Source organism: Notolepis coatsorum, assembly GCF_963971535.1.
Source record: "Notolepis coatsorum genome assembly, chromosome: 1".
NCBI lineage: Eukaryota > Metazoa > Chordata > Actinopteri > Aulopiformes > Paralepididae > Notolepis > Notolepis coatsorum.
In genome coordinates, this window is record NC_140165.1 from 158,325,756 (window position 1) to 158,351,297 (window position 25,542).

At 41.9% G+C, this 25,542-nt stretch overlaps 1 protein-coding gene across 1 annotated transcript in view; it reads left to right on the forward strand.

Annotated features, from left to right (window-relative positions):
• vps13a (vacuolar protein sorting 13 homolog A) overlaps window positions 1–25,542 on the forward strand; it is a 381,735-nt gene that overhangs the window by 192,959 nt on the left and 163,234 nt on the right. Inside the window, 4 exon segments of the mRNA XM_084308048.1 lie at window positions 7,325–7,500; window positions 9,696–9,852; window positions 18,038–18,117; window positions 19,766–19,825. Of these exon segments, the coding sequence (XP_084164174.1) occupies window positions 7,325–7,500; window positions 9,696–9,852; window positions 18,038–18,117; window positions 19,766–19,825 (473 nt within the window).

Genomic DNA, 25,542 nt, shown 5'->3' on the forward strand with positions numbered 1-25,542 from the left:
AGCCTTGTACAAGACTACTGAGCAGCTCCGTTCAAAGGGTCCGCTCCAGAGGCACAAGGGATTCTTACCCAGCCGGGCTCCTACATTTGATTGATGTTTTTATTTTTGTGTCTTACTTACATACAGATGCCAGCCCATATGGGCTTACAAGACACATAAACAATAAGTATATATAGTATACTTGACAATAAGTATATAGACCAAGATGGCCACAAAAAAAGAAAACTAAATAAAACATAATATAACAAGCTGTAAACAGTGTATGTAAACAAAGAAACAAGGGGAATTCATATATAGGATATAGTGTGTTTTGTCTCAAGTGCCATGCTATCTCCAAAAATCCTGCAAAACTGAAAATCTCCTCCACAAAAAACCAACTCAACATACAACTCTCAGACTGCCAAAACAAATCCGGATTTACAAATTGAATTTTCTCAAATAAAGCCCTCCTCAAATCGGTGTACAAGGGGCAGTGACAAACAAAAGTATACAGTATTCATCCTCCACCACTCCCAGATCACAGAGAACACACAACCGCTCCTCCTCAGGTTTACCTTGGAATCTACCCACTTCCACAGCCAATGGCAGGGTGCCAGACCTCAACTGGGCACACAGAGACCTCCGTCTTCTCTTTAAGTTTAACGTTACATAAGGTTCAGTAAAATACTCATCTTTAATTTCAACATATTTTCTAAGTTTAGGTTTTTTCCATATTTCCACCTTCCACTTATCCTGATGGATTGTTGATAATTTTGTTTTAATTATGTGAACCTTACACTGCAGATTGTTCATAAAAATCATACTTAAGTCAGCAGAAGAAAAAATCATGGACATCTCTCTTGACCAGGGATGACCGTGTGCTCTGTCCCAGTTAAATATCTTTTTAGTCACCCTGTCATTTGGCAGTTGGACCAGGCGGTTCCATAACCTCACCATTTCACATTTTTGCTTGACCAAACATGAGTCCCAACCCATGTCCCCTTCTATAGCCCCTTTTGCTGTATATTTATGGACTCCCAAGAAGTATCTCATGGCACGGTTCTTGATAGCATTACATTCAGGTGCATCATCAAAACCCCATACTCCAGCAGCATAAAATAAAACGGAACCAACCATTGAATCATATAGTTGTGTAAATGTTGAAAACCCAAGGTCAGTGCACACTTCCTTTTTACTCAACACACCCCCTAGCGCCCTTCCTGCTGACTCACAGTATTTTCCTTCCTTCTATGAAGCTCATGTACCTCATTAAAGATAAAACCAAGATATTTATAAGAGTATGTGTAAATCAGGGGCGTTGGTCCAAATTGAAATGTATGGTTACTCTGCTGTTTTTTCCTGAAGTGCATAATCTGTGTTTTTTCACTGTTAATCGCAAGTCTCCATTTCCTGCACCAAGAACTCATAATCTTCAACATGTATAACTGATGTTACCACAATTTACGACAGCTCTCTACTTATGATTGAGTCGTGTGGGTGTTGGAAAAGCTTTAACCATGAGTATACTTTCACAGTCAGGGAAATGTTTGTACCTAATAGTAACCTTTGAGAACCTGTTGAAAACACACCCTTCCTAAACCTTTACAATCACCTTCTAGAAAACCCCTTCACGGAATAAAAGAGAGAATTTCCACACAATCTCTTTAAATACAATGATGTAATTTTTATTCAAGCTTAATAATTTTGGCACATAGGAAAATAAGCCACAGTTGGAATTAATAAGAAAGTATAGAAACTACTTTCTAGGTGTTACCCCAGGCCTTCCGGAACTTTCCGAGTTTCATGAGTTCTGCTTTTTTATGTAGCCACTCATCCTAAGTTCTGCTTTTTTATACAGTATCATACGTTTATTGTAGATAAGGTTCTGTCTTCATATTAATCATGTTTCTGTGTATGCTGATTATAACACATTTATTAAATTTTTTAGTATATCTTCTGGGACCTCGTCACTGCTTGATGCCTCATTGATCGCCAGGATCAGTGGTGCTGGGTCAATCGCCTTGATCCGCTCCACCTTTCCCTCCGCGTGGGCTTTCTCCATCTCCTGTATCCCGTTCTCCATGCCGTCCCGTCTTCTCCCTCTGTGTCCTCGCGTGGCCCCTAGAATGGTATTAGACTGATATCATATCACCCCGAACGGGATCCCATCTTTTCTCTGGAAGGGCTGGCACTCCCTCTGGTCTGAAGAATGTCTCTGCAGTCCGCAGCTCCCCTGGGAAGGAATCTCCTGGAATCTTACCACCTTATTAATTTTGACTGGGCCTCTAGGACCCTCTTTCTCACCCATCTCAGCTTTGGTCAGATACAGATCCTCTGGTAAGGCCCACCTTGTCTTAACTGGGAAGGGTGGGATTCTCAATTTTCCAGGTCTCTTGACAACACATACACACACACACACAAACATTCACACACACACACACACACACACACACACACACACACACACACACACACACACACACACACACACACACACACACACACACACACACACACACACACACACACACACACACTATCCCTATCATATCCCTATCGTATGTGCTTTTGTTGTGTTTTTATTCTAATGTTATTTATCTTGATTTTTTTCTGTTTTTATTGCTAACCCTTTTTCACACAGGCTCTTTGCCTGTACCTTCTGGCAGGGGGACTGCCCATGGAAATTAGCCTTTTGGCAAAAATTGGGTGCATTTACATTTGTAAAATGTTTTATTAATGTACGCTGTCCCCCTTGATCAAATAAAGTTAACCTAACCTAACACACATACAGACACACAGACATTGAAACACACACACACACACACACACACACACACACACACACACACACACACACACACACACACACATTGTTCAATCCCAGTAATTAGCCTTGTACAAGACTACTGAGCAGCTCTCCGTTCAAAGGGCTCCTCCTGGAGTGTCTTAAGCTGCGTAGAGATTCTTACCCAGCCGGTCTCCTCCTGGAGTGTCTAAGGATGGACCAGAGGAAGATTATTGCTTCGCACACAACTAGGGATTTACAGGGTTTACCGGTGTTGAGAACGCCACCTCATGCCCACCACCTAGCCCTGGAACAAGCCCTGGTAGTAAGCAGAAACCGCGCTCCTTTTGACACGCGGCTTGACCAATGGAGCCTTGGATACTCACTTAGGTATTTTGACCGAGCTGTAGCGATCCCCTCGAAGTCTCCGTAGTATGTGGAGCTCCTCTGGTCCTCAACTAGGTTGGTTTAGGCAGAGGACAACTTACCCTGAGAGCCGATCCTAGCTCTGGGTAAAATCAGTAAAGCAGCCCTTTTTATAGGCTTTTTTGCGATCCCTCCTCTAGTCCTCCCTCCTTCGCTTGCTCGACCAATAACTATCTTTTTTTGTTCTGACCAATCACACTAAAACCTTCTCTCATGATCTCGTATTTGTTCTGTCCAGGCCCAGGATCTCGTACTTGGCTCCCTTCAGCGTGAGTCACTTTCTAGGTGTTACCCCAGGCCTTCCAGAGCTTTCGAGGTGTTATCATGAGTTCTGCTTTTTTATGTAGCCACTCATCCTAACTTCTGCTTTTGTATACAGTATAGCCATGGCCCATACTCTGTTACACCCTTCACACATTAATCATTTTACACATATCACACTATTCATAAAATGTTCCTCCAGTATCATGGATAAGGTTCTGTCTTCATATTAATCATGTAGGCTATGCTGATTATAACACATTTATAAAAATCTTTATCATATCATCTCTTCCTTTATCATTATTTGCTATTAACAGTTTGAGTGCCAGCCATTAACATTGGAAACATGGTTAAATGCCACCACCCACTTCAATGATAGCGTTGTGAACGCATAATCTCTGTCTTACATTATGGCTATGTGTCGCTTATCAATGACTTGTTTGCAGTCAACATTGTCGAAACGGATTGTTTTTTAATCCGTTCATTTTCGTTTTATAGCATTTTGAAAAGCCCTCGTTTTTCAGGAAAATATATAGATTCCGTGATAAAAGGCATTTACTGGAATATTCTAGCACAGGGGTTCTCAACCTTTCTGCTGCCAAGGCACCCCTGTGTTCAATAAAATATTCCAGGGTACCCCTACATACGATAAAGACTTTTCCGGTCCTGTCTTTTTTGCTACAATGATGACAAAAGTGCTTGCTTTCAAAATAATGTTTATTTAAGAAACCGGGAAACACATTTGTGTGTATATGCATATATAATGCATTATTAACCTGTTCCACACGATGTGAAAATCTGCATAAAATATATACCTAAGTAAATGGAATATTGCTCCACTTCTACAAGGGCTATTTGCATATTCTTGGTATCTAGGTACATCTATGGACCTCAGGGAATGTATTCACAGTGTCAGACATGTTGTGTCTTATTACTAGGCTTGCTTAAATTGTGATGAAACAAAGGACAATATGAATTATGATTTTTCTTTGCATCTTTGACAGTGAATAACACCATGATAATAATGACCAAACTTAAAAAACTGCCACTGACCTCGTTCAGTACCCTCTTGAGATCATGTGTACAAAAAATCGAAGGAAATTAATAAAGGGAAGATGATAAAACCGAAGGTTCTGTAGATACAGTACTGAATTCTCCCATCCGGACCAATGCAATTTGAAATATTATTATAGAATAGATGCTTATACATTACCTTATTATAGCCAATTTGCACATTTATATATATATATACATATAGTATCTTTCAAATGCCCAAGTTCAATTTGGATTTAGTATCACCAGGCGTGCATAAGAACAGATAATGATATCTACTGTAATCTAGTGTACTTTTTTATTTTCCCCACAGTGCAACCGTTTTGAAACTAATTTCAGATCTAATTGTTCCTACATGCTAACAATAGGGAGGAGAAACTAACTGCGTTTCAATATTTGTCAAAGACTTTACCTTTTGTGGCTTATTATCGCGAATAATAACAATTATTGACATAATTCATAATTCAACTCTGAACTTTGAACCCCCATAGAACTTGCCAGGAAGTGTAGTTCGTAACGCTGGTCGACAGCTAGGCATGTCCTCTACGAAATGGCCGCAAAAAGACTACAATTCCCATGGTTCAAAATTTCCATTTTCGTTTCAAGCTTGGAATCGACGATCGAAAATCGAAAACTTAAAACTATCTTTTAACACTTTGAACCTATTGCTAAACTAACGTATTGATGATAATATACATTCTACATGCTTTTGTGACATGTTAGTGATGTTAATACTTGAAAACGTTTGATTTTTAAATCGCAAATTTTTGCATCACTCTGAAAAATATGGATCTATGATCATAATGTCATTTAGGGGTCGGTACCAACCCTGATGGGTGGAACACAGGTGTTTCAGGTCTAAATGGCTTAGTACTGTTGACATTACACTGCTTGTAGTAGTAAATCAAATAGCATATTTATTTAAATAAAATTACAGAAAATTATCACTAAAGTGCTATCTGTTGCAGCTGCACACTTTTTCATAAAAATAGCATATTTGGATAAGTGTGACCATTTCTCAAAAACTGAAAATCATGTATTTTCTTTTAAATACAGAAAAGGATCACTAAAGTGCTATCTGTTGCAGCTGCACTGTTCTCCATAAAAATAGCATATTTGGATAAGTTTGACCATTTCTCAAAAACAGAAAATCATGTATTTCTTTTAAATACAGAAAGGGATCACCAAGTTACCATTTCTCAAAAAATATAAATAAATACAGAAAATAAGCACTCGTTCACTCAGTGGACATTTCTAGCTCAATGCGAGGTCTGCTGCTGCTGATCTTTGACAAGGCAACACGCATGTCATCCTCAAGGCTCAACTTGGCCCTATATTTTGTTTTCAGAGCTGTCATGGAAAAGCCAGCTTCACACAGATATGTGGTGCTGAATGGTATCAACACCTTAACTGCTGCATCATGAGATACTTGGTACTCAGCACCACACTCTGAAACTAGCTCTCCAGGTGGTATCAGATGAGATTTCAATTAGTTCTTCCAAGAGTTTGGATGGAGATGTGTCAGGAAGCTTTGTCTCAATGTTGTCTGTAAAGGTTTTTTTTATCCAGAGTAACTTGGTGATCCTTTTCTGTGTTTTATTAAATAATGATTTTCAGATTTTGAGAAATGGTCAAACTTATCCAAATATGGTATTTTCATGGAAAACAGTGCAGCTGCAACAGATAGCACTATAGTGATAATTTTCTGTAATCCAAGCTCTCTGCGGCACCCCTGTTGAGAACCGCTGTTCTAGCATACACAAAAACGTTGTCATTTTTCGGCCTATTTATGAATAGTTTTCAAATAAACGCTAGATTATCGATAGTATATGTGTACTTATGCACGCTATAGAGGCGGGCTGAAAAATCGATTCTCTCATTTCCTCATCAGCGATCACCGCGCACACACACGCACAGGGCAAACGCTTATATCTCTGTGAAAACAGCTCTGATTATCCTAAGACTGGTAAAATAAATTCCTTACCTGAGATCAGATGTTATCCAAAAAGATTATTCCAATTCCTGATCGCCATTCCAAATATCGATCACGCTTATTGATTACAGTGTTGAGTCCTGTAAATACATAATCCACGCATTTTCCGGGCCGGTGAGCACAATCGATCCTTCAGTTGGCCTTGACGGAAAAGTAAAATGAGGAAACTGGCCACCCCCCCTGCATCAGTGTAAAGTAATGGGGTGCAGTACCACAGGGAGAGACGATAGGGGGCGGTATCTTCCCAATTGAGCTCAGAGAGACTCTGCAGCACTAACCCGAGGCTCGATTGATGAAATATGAATTCAAATCGCCAATAAAAAAAAAAAAAAAAAAACGACAAACAAACGCTATATAGTGTCGGGGGCACTCAAAGGTCGGCATGAACTAACGACAAAAAACGCCCGTGGCACTCAATGTGTTAAGTAGCAGTATTTGTCCCCTGATCATCGCCCTCTGGTGGTCATTACATTTGTTGCCATTATTTCTTATTGGCACCTACTTTGTATTCAGCACCAGTCTTGTAACCCCATTGACTCCCATTGTCAGGGGCATGTATCTCCAGTATATCTTCTGGGACCTCTTCTGGGCACACACACACACACACACACACACACACACACACACACACACACACACACTGAAATACATACACAGACACACACACACTGAAATAAACACACACGCACTGAAATGCATAAACACGCACGTACACACACTGAAATACACACACACACAAGCAACATACCTATTGTGATAAATATATTAACATTACGTATGTGTGATTTGTCCTGGTATGTGTGTGTGTGCGTGCGTTCATCCATCAGGCTCAGAGGAGGAGCTGTTCTTCGACGCCCCCAGCTCTCCTATAGGAGACCGTACGTTCTTCTCCGACCCGTCCAGCCCCCTGAGCCGCTCCGGCTCGCTGAGGAGGAGGGGGCTGGTGAAGAAGGACCCGCAGAAGAACATGACCGACTTCATCATGACGTTCGAGATCAGTGAGGTACGGAACAGGAAGTAGGCTGGTGACCCGGAGGTTGTCTGTTCAAAAGCCCAGTCAGGATTTTTCCATAGCCTCTGTTTGCGAAGACGCTCTCTGATTGGCTAGGCCGCGTACAGCGAAGAAGAAAATACCCTCTCTGACTGGTTTAGCTCCGAAGGGTCTCTTCTGCCTTGTACATATTATTATCTGCTTAGAAGTGGTTATGCTTAGGCCCTCTTTCGAAGTGGTTATGCTTAGGCCCTCTTTCGAAGTGGTTATGCTTAGGCCCTCTTTCGAAGTGGTTATGCTTAGGCATTCTTTCGAAGTGGTTATGCTTAGGCCCTCTTTCGAAGTGGTTATGCTTAGGCCCTCTTTCGAAGTGGTTATGCTTAGGCCCTCTTTCGACGTGGTTATGCTTAGAGTTAGGGTTAGGGTTAGCCAATCGGAGAGCGTCTTTTTCTTCTTCGCTGCAATCAAAGAGCGTCTTCGCTCACAGAGGCTACGGCAAAAAAAGCATGCAGGTGGTGAATGATATTGATGTTCCCTTGCGCAAGGCATTTAAAACCCCACTTCAGTGGGAATGATCACTAGTGTCAGAATGTGGTTGTACTGGGCAGCAGCTCCTAGTGGTCAACAGTGTCAGACTGTGGTTGTACTGGGCAGCTCCTAGTGGTCAACAGTGTCAGACTGTGGTTGTACTGGCCAGCTCCTAATGGTCAACAGTGTCAGACTGTGGTTGTACTGGGCAGCTCCTAGTGGTCAACAGTGTCAGACTGTGGTTGTACTGGGCAGCTCCTAGTGGTCAACAGTGTCAGACTGTGGTTGTACTGGGCAGCTCCTAGTGGTCAACAGTGTCAGACTGTGGTTGTACTGGCCAGCTCCTAATGGTCAACAGTGTCAGACTGTGGTTGTACTGGGCAGCTCCTAGTGGTCAACAGTGTCAGACTGTGGTTGTACTGGGCAGCTCCTAGTGGTCAACAGTGTCAGACTGTGGTTGTACTGGGCAGCTCCTAGTGGTCAACAGTGTCAGACTGGTTGATACAATAGGTTTGGAGTTGAGTGTTGTATAGGAGATGGGTTTATATCGTTGGCCACACCTCAGGCTCTATTAACTCATTGGACGCCAGAGGTCGCTGTGGGCGTATGGCCGTTGTGTGCCAGCGCTTTGTTCAATGTATTAGCTATGGATCTAATAACATAGTCGATTGTCAGTGAGTTTCTTCCGGTCAACATGCAAAAAACAGATCCATACATTTTCATCCATACATTTCCGTTTTTATACCGTGGTGAATATGAGTATAGTTTGAGTGATCCTGTGTAATCCCAGGAAACTCTGCTAAACAGCGTTTTAGTACAATTCACTAAACACTAGGGCTGTCTTAAATACTTTGAAGCTTCGAAGCTTCGTTTGATGGGCATGGGATTCGAATGGGGAATTTTTTTTTTTTTAATATATATATATATTTTTAAATCAACTCTGCCTCTCTTTGTTAACTACAACAAGCAATGCTGTTTGTTATTTAAAATGTGATGAGGCACCATACACAAGTCATGTCTGATAGGTGATGAGGCACCATACATAAGTCCTGTCTGATAGGTGATGAGGCACCATACATAAGTCCTGTCTGATAGGTGATGAGGCACCATACATAAGTCCTGTCTGATAGGTGTTGAGGCACCATACACAAGTCATGTCTGATAGGTGATGAGGCACCATACATAAGTCCTGTCTGATAGGTGATGAGGCACCATACATAAGTCCTGTCTGATAGCTGATGAGGCACCATAATAAGTCCTGTCTGATAGGTGATGAGGCACCATACACAAGTCATGTCTGATAGGTGATGAGGCACCATACATAAGTCCTGTCTGATAGGTGATGAGGCACCATACATAAGTCCTGTCTGATAGGTGTTGAGGCACCATACATAAGTCCTGTCTGATAGGTGATGAGGCACCATACATAAGTCCTGTCTGATAGGTGTTGAGGCACCATAATAAGTCCTGTCTGATAGGTGTTGAGGCACCATACATAAGTCCTGTCTGATAGGTGATGAGGCACCATAATAAGTCCTGTCTGATAGGTGATGAGGCACCATAATACATGTGTATATGTGAACCACTGAGGCCGTATGCAACCTAGGAGCCAGAATAAAATAGAAAAAAAGAATAAAATGTGATAATAAAGGTTGAAATGATACTGATTCCTTCTCCAGATGTCGGTCCAGCTGTGTCGTCTGTCAGGAGGTCAGGAGGTCACTGTGCTCCATCTGGACATAGAGGGCCTCGGCACCGAGCTGACGATAAGAACCTTTGACATGACGTCAAACACCTTCCTCCGAGAGATCTGCCTCAAGAGTCCAGAATACATGGGTCAGTATAGGCCTGGGCCCTCTTTTATCAACAATTCTTAGAAAGTGTTCTATTTTCGTTCTTAAGCACAGAATTTAGAATGTGTGTACGTACAGAAAAATCTGGATTTATCACACGTGCGTACACGGGTCATACGCACACTCCGTGTTGATAAATACCATTTGTTCTACGCTCCACGCTCGTGCACGGTTTTACGTATTTGCATATAGAACCGCCCGTAATTAACCATATATGGTAATGAACACCCCCATGAAATGTGGAAAAGTGGACTAAGCCGAGCGAACGCCTGGGAGAAATACGCGACAGGCTGACAGACCTGTACACGCTACGGTGATGTCCGATATGATATCTACCATTGCTGCCTGGGCAGCGCAAACACTAATAAAGACCGTTAACCACTGTTTGCCATTGGTGTCATTAATAACCATGCTGGAATATGACTGCTTTTTCTTCGTTTCGTTCGATTAATACCCAGGGATTAGAGTTCACCATCAATTTAATTCCTAATCGCGACGGATTTTCCGTAAATGTTCTACCTGCATATGATTTGTAGAGGCATACAATCTATTTTGATGTCGGTATTAGGTAGCCTATATAAACAATAATACGAGAGCATATACAGGAACCTTTCTATTCACATAACTGCATTTGTGATGGAGCTTTGACAGCTATGGGTGGTACAGTAACAGTCTATTGCTCGATCCATCTCCAATATCACGATGGACCGTGCCGGTGGCCAACGACCCGAGGGTGGAGAGGACTTGAATGTGCACGGGGATGGCATGTGCGTTTTGTTCCACGCTCCAATTTGGGTCTTAAATTGCGGTACAAATGAAGGAGGTGTCTCGGGTATAGCGGACTCTAGTTCATATTCTTTATGTTCTCTCTGCAATTAGACTGCCCCTCATTCATTCATTCCCAAATGCTATCTCTGAAAACAGTTCCCCGCGAGCGCAGTCAGTGCACCCCATTTTTTCCGATAACCCTATTTTTTATTTAACCTTTATTTAACCAGGAAGTCCCATTGAGATACAAGATCTCTTTTGCAAGGGAGACCTGGCCAAGATGACAGCAATAACACCCGCAAACATCAGACAGCAATAAAATGTGCGGTACATCACACAAGAACATAATAAAAGTGCATGTACACAATACACAATACATCACACGTAAACATAAAAACACAAAACAGAACAGTCTACATAACAGTAAAAGTGTACTACAGTAAAATACAGGGCAATACAGTAACTCTGCAGTTTTGCAGCTGGGACCCGACTAGAGAAAGCAGCGACACTCTTCCTCTAGGAAGTTATGTAATACAGACCTAAACTCGCAGAGGGAGACCAGGGTATCTAAGTGGATATGGTCCTGTAGCCCATTCCATGCCCAAGGTGAAAAGCTTGAAAAAGCTGTTCTTCCTAGTTCAGTGTTTATTCTCATTTTTTTTTTTTTTTTAAGTAGCCATCTTGTGGACCTGGTATGGTAGCTCACACACTTTGCTTAGAAATGATCGTACGCACGGGTTACGCACATATTGAGGCCCTTATGTCACCCCCCTCAAACTCAGAAACTGAACCCTTCAATTTATCTCCTTTTGAGGTGGTTGAGGTCCATAGGGCCCTAAAGAAGCTCAACTCCGACAAATCTGCAGGTCCGGATAAGTTGGAGCCTCATTTTCTCAAGGCAGCTGCTGATTTTATTGCAGAACCTTTAACTTACATTTTTAATCTCACCATCGAAAGCAATGAGATTCCATTAGTCTGGAAATCAGCCCACGTCCTCCCCCTGTTGAAAGGGGGTGTTCCCTCATCCCTTAACAATTACAGACCAATCTCAAAGTTGTGTGTTTTAGCCAAAGTCCTTGAGAAACTAATAAGTGAGCAGCTAAAAGATTTCTTAGACTCACATGGCCTGCTTTCCAAGAACCAGTCAGGTTTCAGAAAGAAGCACAGCACGATCACTGCTACTCTTAAAGTAGTCAATGATGTCATTGAATCACTGGATTCCAATAAATACTGTGCAGCTCTGTTCCTAGACTTATCCAAAGCCTTTGATACGGTTGACCATGCCATTTTATCGAAGTGTCTACATAAAATTGGTTTATCTAGACAGGCTGTAGAGTGGTTTTCAAATTACCTGACGGATAGATCACAGTGTGTACAGTCTGCTGGTTTATCATCATCTTTCCTCCCTGTACTTAAGGGTGTACCACAAGGTTCCGTACTGGGACCTCTACTCTTCTCCATATATGTAAATGATCTTTGTATCAACCTGTCTAATGCTGCTTACCATTTCTATGCTGATGACACAGTAATTTATTGCTCATCTCCCAGTGTTGTGCAAACGATGGAGTTCTTGCAATCTGCCTTTGACATTGTTCAGTCACATCTTACCCAGCTTAAGCTAGTGTTAAATGCTGGCAAATCAAAGTTTATGCTCTTCTCAAATGGGAAGAGACTCCCAGCTGATCTTCCCACACGTGTTACTGCTGGAGGGACTGACATCGAAAGGGTTGCTTCCTACAAATATCTAGGCATTACAGTGGACGAGAACCTTACGTTTAAATCTCACATAGACAAACTTGTGTCAAAGCTGAAGCTTAAACTCGGCTTCTTTTTCAGAAACAGGTCCTGTTTTTCACTTAAAGTGAGAAGTCACCTGATCTCGACCACCTTCTTACCACTACTCGATTATGGTGACTTACTCTATATGTATGCACCTGATCAGTACCTTAGAAAGCTTGATACTGTGTACCATTCTGCCTTACGCTTTGTCACGGGATGTGGAAATCGAGTGCACCATTGCACCCTATATACCATTGCAAGTTATCCATCTCTACAAATAGTAAGTAAGTTCTCAAGCTGTTCTAACACTGGAAGTTCCCCATATGAGAACTGAATTGGGAAAAAGGGCTTTTAAATATGCTGCTCCTTCATCTTGGAACAAGATACAGGAGGACCTAAAATTACCAGGACTGGTCACCCTCGGAGAATTCAAAGCCATTTTAAAATCCTACGAACTCAGTTCCCTTGGTCAGTGCAACTGTGTTTGATAATTTGCCTGTTTGATAACTTGCCTGAAATTGGAGCTTGATGTAAATGTTTTATCTGTATTTTATTGTGATGTTCTTTTTTATGTTGAAACTTTCTGCTGCCTTGCTTGGCCAGATCGCTCTTGAAAAAGAGATTTTAATCTCAATGATGCTTATCTGGTTAAATAAAGGATTTGATTGATTGATATCTGTGCATACGCACTATTGATAAATGAGGGCCCTGGTGTGGTAGAGCAAGGCACTGCCAGGGTTAGGGGTTCTATTCCCTGTGTAGCTCAATGGGTAGAGCAAGGCACTAACACTGCCAGGGTTAGGGGTTCTATTCCCTGTGTAGCTCAATGGGTAGAGCAAGGCACTAGCATTGCCAGGGTTAGGGGTTCCATTCCCTGTGTAGCTCAATGGGTAGAGCAAGGCACAAACACTGCCAGGGTTAGGGGTTCCAATCCCTGTGTAGCTCAATGGGTAGAGCAAGGCGCTAACACTGCCAGGGTTAGGGGTTCTATTCCCTGTGTAGCTCAATGGTAGAGCAAGGCACTAACTCTGCCAGCGTTAGGGGTTATATTCCCTGTGTAGCTCATTAATATAAATAATGAAGAGGACAGGACCTAGAATTTAACCCTGTGGTACACCTTTAGTAACGATTATTTTATCAATTAATCTGTAAAATGTTGTATCTATTCTTATGTTCAATCTTAGCTATAGTTATCCGACCTTCTACATCAGACCATACTCCCTTTAGTACAATATTCAACTTACGTTTAACGACTATATACAGGAAAATAGCGTTGATAGCGGTATACGCCCCAAATTTGTACGAAGAAGATTTCTTCACTACACTAACCAATGCAATGTTAGACATTCCCGATTACTCATTTATAATAGGAGCGGATTTTAATGCCATCTGGAACCCAAGGATAGACAAATCTTACCTCGCCTTTTCCAGCGAACAAAAGAATTCATCGAAGGCATTAAAGGATTGGTCAAAGATTACAGGTGTAAAGGACTTATGGCGGTTACTTAATCCCACGACCCGAAAGTACTCTTGTCGATCTGCGAGACATAAGACACTATCCAGAATAGATTATGTCTTTGCATCACAGAGACTATTTGATAATTATGAAGTGGAAATGATACCCAACGCACTATCAGATCACTGTTATTTACTCCTTAAAGGTACATTTGGTATACTATCCTCCCGAGCCCCAAGATGGCGATTTAACTCGTTGCTGCTTAACAACAAGGAATTCATTACACAACTCAAAGAAGCTCTTATAGTATTCCAACGGGAGAATGCAAACTTGGTGCAAGACCCCAGAATAATATGGATGTCGGTAAAGGGAATGATCAAAGACTTCACGGATAGCTTTTCCTCCAAAATGCGCAAGAATCAAATATATATACACGGTATACACGGTATACGGTTAAAATGTTATTATTGACTATTTTTGTTTTATCCTGTTTCTGTACTTGCATATATTTTAACCACCTTTACTGAAAGTTTCATTATACATTGTGTGTTGAGTACTGACTTTTAATAAGTTTTGTTTTGCAATAATAAAAAAAAAAAAAAAAAAAAAAAAAAGAATCAAAACACAAAACTGGATGAGCTGGAAACGCTTTACTCAACGTTATTTAATTCTCTGAAATACAACAACTCAACTCGACTAGAAAATCAAGTTAACGTACTAAAAATAGAGATCAATGCCATATACAGACAACAATCTGAAATACAAATACGCAGCACAAGACAACAGCAGTACTCCCATGGTTCCAAACCCAGCCACCTATTAGCCATGCGATTAAGAATTAATGCAACATTTGCAGATATAACTACCATTAGAGCACAACAAGTACTTGTAACAGATCCTGTAAAAATAAACGATACATTCAAAGTATTCTACTCCGACTTATATAAATCAGAAATGACCTTCGATCAAAACAAAATTGACACATTTCTTAATCAAATTATTCTCCCTAAACTTTCAGAGGATGACGCTAAACAGTTAGAAATACCGATCACACTAGAGGAACTCAAGAAGGCCATAACCGCAATGAAAAGTGGTAAGGCTCCAGGAAGAGACGGTTTCCCATCAGAAATGTACCTTTCTTGTTGGGACATAATTGGCCCCTTATTACTAAATATGATCTTATACTAAGTCAAGGAGGGGAACTTCCATAAAATTGACAATATTGCACTCATAACAGTCCTCCTTAAAAAAGACAAAGACCCCAACGAGTGCGGTAGTTATAGACCTGTAAGCCTCCTCGGAACAGATATCAAACTGTACTCTAAGGTATTAGCCATCAGATTACAAAAGCATATGACGTCTTTAGTTCACCCGGACCAAACTGGCTTCATAGGAGGCCGCCTGATCACTGAGAACATAAGACGTATACTGCACGTACTTGATGCCGACAAGGATGACACCATACCTAAGGCGATGCTGTCCCTGGATGCTATGAAGGCCTTTGACAGGCTGGAATGGTCGTATCTGTGGGCAGTGCTAGAAAGGATGGGGTTAGGAAAAGGATTCATCGATATGATTAAAGTATTATACAAAGACCCATCGGCCATGATTACAACAGGCACAATCATCTCTGAAATATTTCCGGTATCACGCTCTGCCAGACAGGGTTGTCCTCTTAGTCCCGGACTGTTCAATCTATCATTAGAGCCTTTAGCACAATATATAAGACAATCCCAATCCATAGAACCTATCGTAATCAAGGGCACACAACAAAAAATTTGTTTATATGCGGACGATGTAATATTGTTCATGAAAAACCCCAACACCACATTGCCTCATCTGCTCAAGTTGATTGAGGACTTTGGTGATTTATCGGGATTTAAGATAAATTGGCCGAAGTCGGCTTTCCTTCCACTTAACACCCCTGCAAAAAAAGATACAACCCTCCCAGGACAGATACCGATGGTAAAACATTTCAGATGCTTGGGAGTGGAAATATTCCCTACCATAAGACAAACGGTGAAGCACAACTACACAAAAATCCAAAACAAAATCAGAGACGACCTTGATAGATGGGCAAAACTTAAGAACACAGTACAAGCACGGATATCAATAGTTAAGATGGATGTACTACCTAAAATCAACTTCTTCTGTTCAATGCTACCGTTACCCCCTCCAGAGGGTTACTGGAAAAGATTACACTCCTCCACATACAAATTTATTTGGAATAACAAACCACCATGTATAAAAAGATCCACCGCACAGAGAAATAAAGCAGATGGTGGCATGGCATTTCCAGATTTTTTCCTATATTTTAAGGCGTACTCATTAAGTCCATTGACAACATGGTTTGACTCCCAAGCATTAGCATCTTGGAGAAAAATAGAAGAAAACATAGTAGCCCCACATAGACTGAAGGACATAGCATACACTAAACTACCAATCAAGCACTGTGAACGAAAATTTTGCCCCATAATTACTCATGCGATCCGGATATGGCGTGAATCACAAAAAAAAAATCCTAACCCACAAGAATGGCACAATCATACTCCCTTATTCAATAACAATGCTCTCTTAATTGGAAAACGACCTATAAGATTCCCTATATGGGAAGAGCAAGGCATACACTCATTAGGGGATGTTTTTAACAAACAGGGTTTTTGTAGTGATAAAGAAATACGCAAAAAATTTAATCTCACCAAGTCCACATGGCTTTTTCACAAACAGTTAGAGCTATGTTTGAAGTCTCACGGTGTTCCATTAGACAGACCAATTGAACACCACAGATACCACAAATTCTTCTACTCAAGAGAGACATCGAGAGGTTTTGTTTCAGAATTTTATCATCAATTACTAACGTCCTCGTATGAAACCCTCCAACTTGACTCTGTCTGGAGGAGGGATATACCAGACCTGGAAAATGACTTTGATTGGCAAGGAGCCTGGGCAAATGTCCGACTTACATCAAGGAACCCGGATCATCAACAAATCAATCTTAACTATATTCACAGGACATACTTGACTCCTATAAGACTGTGCCGAATGGGACTCAAACAAGATTCCAAATGCACCCAATGTACAAATGGGGACGAAGGGACATTTATGCACATGTATTGGGACTGCTCACCAGTTAAGGCATTCTGGAAAGATGTGACCCAACAAATATCAAAACTCGTATCTTGGAATATACCTGTACACCCCTCGGTATTGCTGTTGAATGATGTTTTTGAGTTTGCAGTGAATCCACAGCTAAAGAGATTGGGGTATCACAGTAGCCAAAAAGCTGATCGCATCACGCTGGTTTCAACCGGAAAAAATGTGCCGTAAAGTTTGGTTTCTTACATATCTCGATGTAATTTACCATGAAATATCTACAGCAAGAATTCTGGGTCTCAATGAATCCAAAATGTCAATGTGGTTAGAAGTGGTGGAGAGAATAAAAGCTAGCTTATAATGGTAGTGTCTGGTTAGGTGCGAGGGATAGTGGAGGTACTTCTCAAGGTGGGGTCCGGGAGGGGGGGGGTTCGAGCTGAGCATATGTGTGTAGGGTTTTTTTTTTTAGATAACAGGTATTATGGGTATATCTTATATAAAACAACTAACCAAAAGGTGATCTCATTGGATGTGCCCTGACAATTAATGCTTGTATATCTTATCGTGTGTTGTCATGTTTGTTTATATGTTTGTTTAAAAAATAATAAAAAAAAAAAATACAAAAAAAAAAATGTTGTATCTATTAGTCGATTAATCTAAACAATTAATTCACCAGAAAAAACAACAATTGATTCAATTAGCAATTTAACATTTCAAAATGTATTAACATGTTTTTCAAGTGTGGTACTACTATCCTAGCTAGCATGCATGTCTTTTATGGTGTGGGGTGAAACCCCTGCAAACACAGGGAGAAACTCCACACAGAAAGTCCTCTCGCTGGGATTGGAACCCCAGGATCTTCTTGGTTTGAGGCATCAGTGTTAACCACTGCACCACTGTGAGGAGCATGGAACCAACAGTGCCAGGGTTAGGGGTTGTCCATACTACGAGTGTATGGTTATGATCTAGGTCACCAGGAACTACCTCTGGCATGAGTTCTGTGTGCTTGTGTTCGTATGTGTGTTTGTATGTCAGACCATCAAGTCTCTTTCTGTACTGTGTGTGTGTTTAGACTCGGAGGAGAAGGAAGTCCATCTTATCACCACTCTGGACAACTCTGAAGACGATCTCCTCACCCTCGAGTACACCAAGGTACACACACACACACACACACACACACACACACACACACACACACACACACACACACACACACACACACACACACACACACACACACACACACACTGCAGTACGCCAAGGTACACACACACACTGCAGTACACCAAGGTAGCCTCACAGACAATACACATACACACACATCCGCATACACACACACACACACTGCGGTACACCAAGGTACACACACATACACTGCAGTACACCAAGGTAGCCTCACAGACAATACACATACATCCGCATACACACACACACACACTGCGGTACACCAAGGTACACACACATACACTGCAGTACACCAAGGTAGCCTCATAGCTGTGTCACACTACGCCCAATTTAACAACTCGTTATTCTTTCAGACTTTATGATTACATCACAAATTTTACTTTAACTTAACTTTTAGATGCAAAGCACATCTGTATGATCATCCATGTCACTCACTCAGTCGGTCTCTCACCAATAACACTCACTCACTCTGTATCTCTCTCACTCACTCACTCACTCACTCTGTATCTCTCTCACTCACTCACTCACTCACTCTGTATCTTACTCACTCACTCAGTATCTTACTCACTCACTCACTCACTCGGTATCTTACTCACTCACTCACTCACTCACTCACTCACTCACTCACTCACTCACTCACTCACTCACTCACTCTGTATCTTACTCACTCACTCACTCACTCACTCACTCACTCACTCACTCACTCACTCACTCACTCACTCACTCACTCTGTATCTTACTCACTCACTCACTCACTCGGTATCTTACTCACTCACTCACTCACTCACTCACTCACTCACTCAGTATCTCACTCACTCACTCACTTACTCACTGACACAGTAACTCACTCACACAGTAACTCACTCACTCACACAGTAACTCACTCACTCACTCACTCACTGACTCACTCACTCTGTATCTTACTCACTCACTCACTCAGTATCTTACTCACTCACTCACTCACTCACTCACTCACTCACTCACTCACTCACTCACTCAGTATCTTACTCACTCACTCACTCAGTATCTTACTCACTCACTCACTCACTCACTCACTCACTCACTCACTCACTTACTTACTCACTCACACAGTAACTCACTCACACAGTAACTCACTCACTCACTCACTCATTCACTCACTCACTCACTCACCAGTAACTCACTCAATAACTCATTCAATGTCAATGCCACTAACTCAGTAACTCACAGATTCACTCATTTACTCACGGGGCGACAGTGGCTCGGGTGGTAGAGCAGTCGTCTGGTAATCCGGAGGTTCCCTGTTCGATTCCTGCTTCTCCCGGACAGTGTGTGGAAGTGTCCTTGAGCAAGACACTTAACCCCTAATTTCTCCCGATGAGCAGGTTGGCACCTTGCATGGTTGCCTCCACCGTCGGTGTGTGAATGTGAGTGAATGGGTAAAAATGTGAGGAACCAATTGTAAAAAATGATTTGGATAAAAGCGCTATATAAATGCAGCCATTTACCATTTACAGATAGCTACACTGCCCCTAGTGGGGGCTCACAGGGAAATGCACTTCACATCTATGACAATGTGTCCTTGTTTAAATCAAATGTAATGAATGTGTGACGTGTTTTACTCTTTCTCTCCCAGGCTGATAAGAACGGCCCAGAGTTCAAGTCTCAACACAGTAACACAGAGCAACTTATCAAGGTGAGAAAAGCATTCAATCTTTGAGCGCTGTGCTCTTTTCCCATCTTTACTCAATGGCGCCAGCGTTATTGACCATTTTAGCAATGTTTGCAGACCCATCGTGTGTTCTGTATTATAGCTACTGTATGGAGACAATAGTATGGCTCATTTGACAGGCATTGTTCATAGTCCATCACTGACTAACAAGTTCATTTCTACATACTGTAGTTTGTGCACTATTACACGCTAAACATCGCCCCTTTCCAAAATAATCCAGTCTTTTTCCATAGATCGAGAGATATGACATGTTATATGCATTATGCCCACATCGTTCTGGTTGATCACCTGAAACCCCAAATACTTCCAAATCAAAGGTGTATACCAGGTACAAAATCATCAAGGGGGGGGGGGGGTCGTTTTAACTCAAAACTCTGATCGTTACCAAAAGCATGGTTGAGGTCCGATGAAATACGACACTGTGATCGTTACAAAAACATTTCATTCATGTTTCATGTTCGGTAAAATAGACATAGAATATACCTTACCTTAGCCAGAAGGTACTCCAAAAAGAATAATCCCCACTCCCCAGTGATCCCATCGCCATCGCGATTACTCATGTATGTCTATACGGAAAATTTTAGGCGTTAAAATCTCAGAGTGATCGATCTGTCGCTCTGTCCTCAGAAGGGGAGGAGTCCTTGCAGACAACAAAATAAAAGATAAGGGTCCCCACACAAAACTATTCCAGTTCAAAAGGTAGGTGATACTGCCACCTGGCAGGATTCGATCGTCATTGCAATTGTAACGTAGGCAGATGAGCCAGGGAGGCCCAGACAGCTCCGGCTGAGTGTATAGAACGGGGATCAAAGGAAAAATATCAAAGGATCCAAAAACGAGTATACTCGTTATTGGCGCTTAATCGTTGGCGGCGAAACACGAGTATACTCGTTTTTGGCGCAGAAAGTGTTAAGCTGTAGCCCTATTTTCAGAGATTTCGCCTAAAGGTACATGCCTAAGTAAATTGAAGATTGCTCCACTTCTACAAGGTCAATTTGCATGTTCCTGGTATCTAGGAACATCTATGGACCTGGGGGTATGTATCCCCAGTGTCAGAAATATTGTGTCCGTTACTAGGCTTGAGTAAATTGTAATAAAAAAAGGAGAATATAAATTATGATATTTGTTTGCATCTGTGCCGGTGAATAACACCATGTTACAATTGTGCTGGAACCGAGCTCGCTCACTGAGCTCATTCAGCACCTTCTTGAGATCAAGTGTACAAAAAATCTAAGCAAATAAAGGGAAGATGATTAACACTTTCAGTGCCCAGCAGGGGGCGCACATTTAGTGCTTGAATGCCCACCATCCACTTCAATGTTAGCATTAATATCGCCTAATCTATGTTTTAAATTATGGCTATGTGTCTAATCTGCCCGTCGCTTATCAATGACTCATTTTCCAGTCAACATTGTCGAAGCGCATTGTTTTTTTATCGGTTCATTTCCGTTTCATAGCATTTTGAAAAGCCCTCGTTTTCAAGGGGGAAAAAAAGAATCCGTGATAAACGCTCTGTACTGTAATATTCTAGAACGTTGTCATTTTTCGGCCTATTTATGAATCGTTTTCAAATGAACGCTAGATTATCGATAGTATATGTGTACGTATGCACGCTGGTGCCGCGAGCTGAAAATCTATTCTCTTAGTTCCTGATCGCTCGCACAGTCAAACAGCCATATCACACACAGGGGAAAAGCTTATATCTCCGTGAAAACAGGTCTGATTATCCTAAGACTGGTAAAATAGATTCCTTACCTGAGATCAGATGGTATCCAAATGCATTATTCCAATTCCTGATCGCCATTCCAAAAATCGCTAATTTTATTGATCCAACGCGTATACTGTAAAACACATATTACACGCTGTGCTGAGGCTCCACAATGACTGGGATCATCTCCGGTTACATGCGTGAGAAGTAAAATGTGGATTCCGGAGTTTTTTTTTCTCATCCATTTTCATTGAGTCCATTCCAAAAGGGTGCATTACCATCTGGGAGACGATAGGGGGCACTTTTTTCACATCTGAGCTCATGGTGGAGCTGGTTTCCCAACGGTAGACTTGGTTGATGAAATATGAATTCAGATCGCTAATAAAAAAAAATTCAGGAGAATTCTCGTGATGGGCATTCATGGGTCGGGCTGATAACACGAGTTATGTCGTGATGGGCATTCAAAGTGTTAAACAGAAGGATTTGTAGATACAGTAATAAATTATAATCCATTTTAATTATAAATTCATATTTGAACTTGACCTTGACCTTATTATGGCCAAATCATACATCTATGGATAGGGAAAAAGCTCCTCTTTCCAATGGCAGGGTTAAATCTGGATTTAGTCATTTCCTCTCGCTTTTCCGATAAAATAGATATAAATTAGCATTTTTCCGATACATTCTTATTTTCGGTAAATCTTAAAAACATAGGTAAAAATGAAAATATACACTTTGACTGCTGTTTTGATAGGGTCTTTACTCTTGGCTACATTTGAAAAAGAAACACAACATTAACCTCTTAACACTTTCAGTGCCACGCCTCTTCCGGAAAGTTATTGCCTTGAAGTTATTGTTATTAACCCAATGTAATCGGTCACCTTGTTTGTAGAGCTATATTATAGCTATGGGTACAGTACTATAGTCATTTGACACTGGGTTTCTTCCGGTCAAGATTCAAAAAAGAAAAAGAAATTCCATCCATACGTTCCTGTGTTATACCCTGATGAATATAAATATTGTTTTAGAGTGGTCTACCGTAATTCATGAAACGCTGAGTTATAGCCCTACACGTCGATTACATTGTAGACGCTAGCGTTCCTCGCCTGAACCTGATCCAGATTCAAATCCACATTATAGGTATTATGTTCCATCATGAATGCATGAAAGGGGGGGGGGGGGGTCGTTTCTGATTATTCTATAATCAGTAACGGCATTCGCATTGAACACTAAAAACGGTTATCAGCCCGATCGCTATGAAAGCTTTGCAGGATCAAGCTAGAATTGACGTCAAATCGTTCTTACCTTCGGCTGGGAGTAATCCAAAAAGAATATTCCAATTTCTTGATCGCCATCTGGTAGATCCAATCCCCATTTGCTCGACGGCATAAACTACCATAAAATACGGATCTGGCATAGTTGACGGGCTTCAATGTAACCGGCAGAAATGTGCGCCTCCCCGAGAAGAAAAAATGAAATCCGAGACCTGGGGTCATTCCACAGCCCAGGATACAATGTTAGAAATGGTGCTCGATACCGCCGCCTGGTAGGATGCGGCCGGTACTGCACCTTCGGATTCCCACTATGCATTTTTCAGGCAACACACAGCTCCCTGAGATTGAATAGGGTATTCAAATCGAAAAAAGGAAAAACGACCCAGAAACTAGAATCTTCGTTTATGGCACTGAGCAGTTGGTGCACAGAAACGAGAATTCTCGTTTTTGGCAATTAATGTGTTAACATCCAAGGGCCCACATGTGGGCCCTCTTGAGGACGATTCGTGACGCGCCACTTTGCCAACCTCTAGCGGCTCGGGTGTGCATTTCTTTTAATACAATATATATATCGAATGAAAGCCCTATTTGTTGCCTGTCGATCGACAAAATCCGTTCAGCGGTTCTTGAGTTACATGCCGATATGTGAGGCGTGTGCCAAAGTACACATTACCACTCCCGGGGCTCTAGCTGATTCAACTTTGCTTTGATATTACGGAGGTTGCATATAGCTGTCTGTCCTGCTCAGCCCACGCTCAAGAATCACTGAGGTTCAATTATCTGGCTGACGAGCAAGTTCATACGTTGATTTTGGTTGTTTCCTGGTGTAATCAAATCAAATTGTTTCGTATAGCCCGAGTTCCCATGGAATAGCCCCCATGGGCTGTACAAGTCTTCTTGTACAAGTCAGGAAGAAACATCACAATAGATCGAAAACCACCATAAAAACTGCGGTCAGGTGGCGTAGCACAGGGGTTTCCAAAGTCGGGGTCGCGACCCACAGGAGGGTCGCGAGCCGCCGCGGGGGGGTCGCCAGATGATTTTCTTTTTAAAATACATTTATTTTTTTTTTTTATTCTTTTTTCAGTCAGGCCACTGAACTTAGAAGCAGGCCAGGACAGTGTTTCTAGTTGCAGCAACGCAATAGTTAGATAACCTAGGTGGGGAACAACCAGGAGATCACTGCAACTCACACAAGTTGGAGAACTATCTCTCTCTCTCTCTCTCTCTCTCTCTCTCTCTCTCTCTCTCTCTCTCTCTCTCTCTCTCTCTCTCTCTCTCTCTCTCTCTCTCTCTCTCTCTCGCTCTCTCGCTCTCTCGCTCTCTCGCTCTCTCTCGCTCTCACACACACACACAAAAGGAGCCGCATGTGATTGGTGGAGGCGGGACCCTTACAAAAAACTGTTGTTGCTAATCATCGACACATGCTAGCCTGTAATAATCCCCCTCAGAAAAATCTACTTTGCATTTGATATATTGCAAATATATGCCATCACACACACTGGCATTTAAAGGGTTAGAATTATAAAATTAATATGTGGTGTTATGATCAGGGCTGAAGTTGAATAAAAGATTGTATTATTTTTAATCTGACATTACAAAAAAACTGAGAATCCATCAAAAATCAGTGTTGTTGCTAATCATACATATGCTAGCCTGTTTTTTAACAATAATTTGTAATGGCATCACAAACACTGGCATTTAAAGGGTACAAAAAAAATGCCTGCACCAGAATGCAGGAAATGAAGTCTTTGTAACAAGAAATGTCCTGGTGGGGGACCCCCAGACCCCCTGCTTAAAAAGTGGCCTGACTGGGGCTATATTTTGCACTATATTTCCTGGCCTGAATGATTTCCCCAGTCCGGCCCTGGTTAAAAGCCTCCCATGCTTATTAGTGTGTGTGCGTTTGAACGTGTGCATGTTTCAACCATACATTTCCATTTATTAAAAGAAATAAAAATAAAAAATAAAAAAAATAAAAAATTGTTACCTCCTATAATAGTGGGGGTCGCGGCTCTCTGACCCCGTTATTTTTGGGTCGCGGCCTGAAAAGTTTGGGAACCCCTGGTGTAGCGGAGATTGCGCTCGTCACCAATGCAAGAGGCTGCGGTCTCGACTCCCGGAGTCAGCATTGCCTTGGCTTGGGCTGATCGCTATACTAACTCGTTTGGCTGGTTTAGGGGGAGGGAAGCCGTGGGTGGGAAACTGGCGCTGTGGACAGCGTCAGGTCAGGTCTGGGCGCTTGCTCAGCGGAGGCAGGACTTGAGGAAGGCAGCGTGACCTCCCATGCGTTACACTTCACCAATGAGAGCCCTCGCTGCCAGGTGAGAAGAGAGCCACTGGCTGTCGCCGCACGTGTCGGAGGAAGCGTGCAGATACTTCAGGGTTCCCTTGTACCGACCAGTAGGAGAACATGCGCACAACAACCAGGTAGGGGAGGGGGGGGAATTGGCACAACGACTAAATTGGGATGGGGAGAAAACAGAGAAAAATCGGAGAAAGAGAGATATATAAAAAAATAAACATAAAATCCAAATATGCAACACCCCTAGACTTTCCCCAATGAAGATGAGGAACGACTCACTAAAAACCTAGCAATAGGGGGGGGGAAAGCACCACAGACGGTGTGGAGGAGAGAAACCTCAGATGGGCTGTTCAAAGGTGATCCCCCAACTGGATGTCGGTGATAATATAGTGTT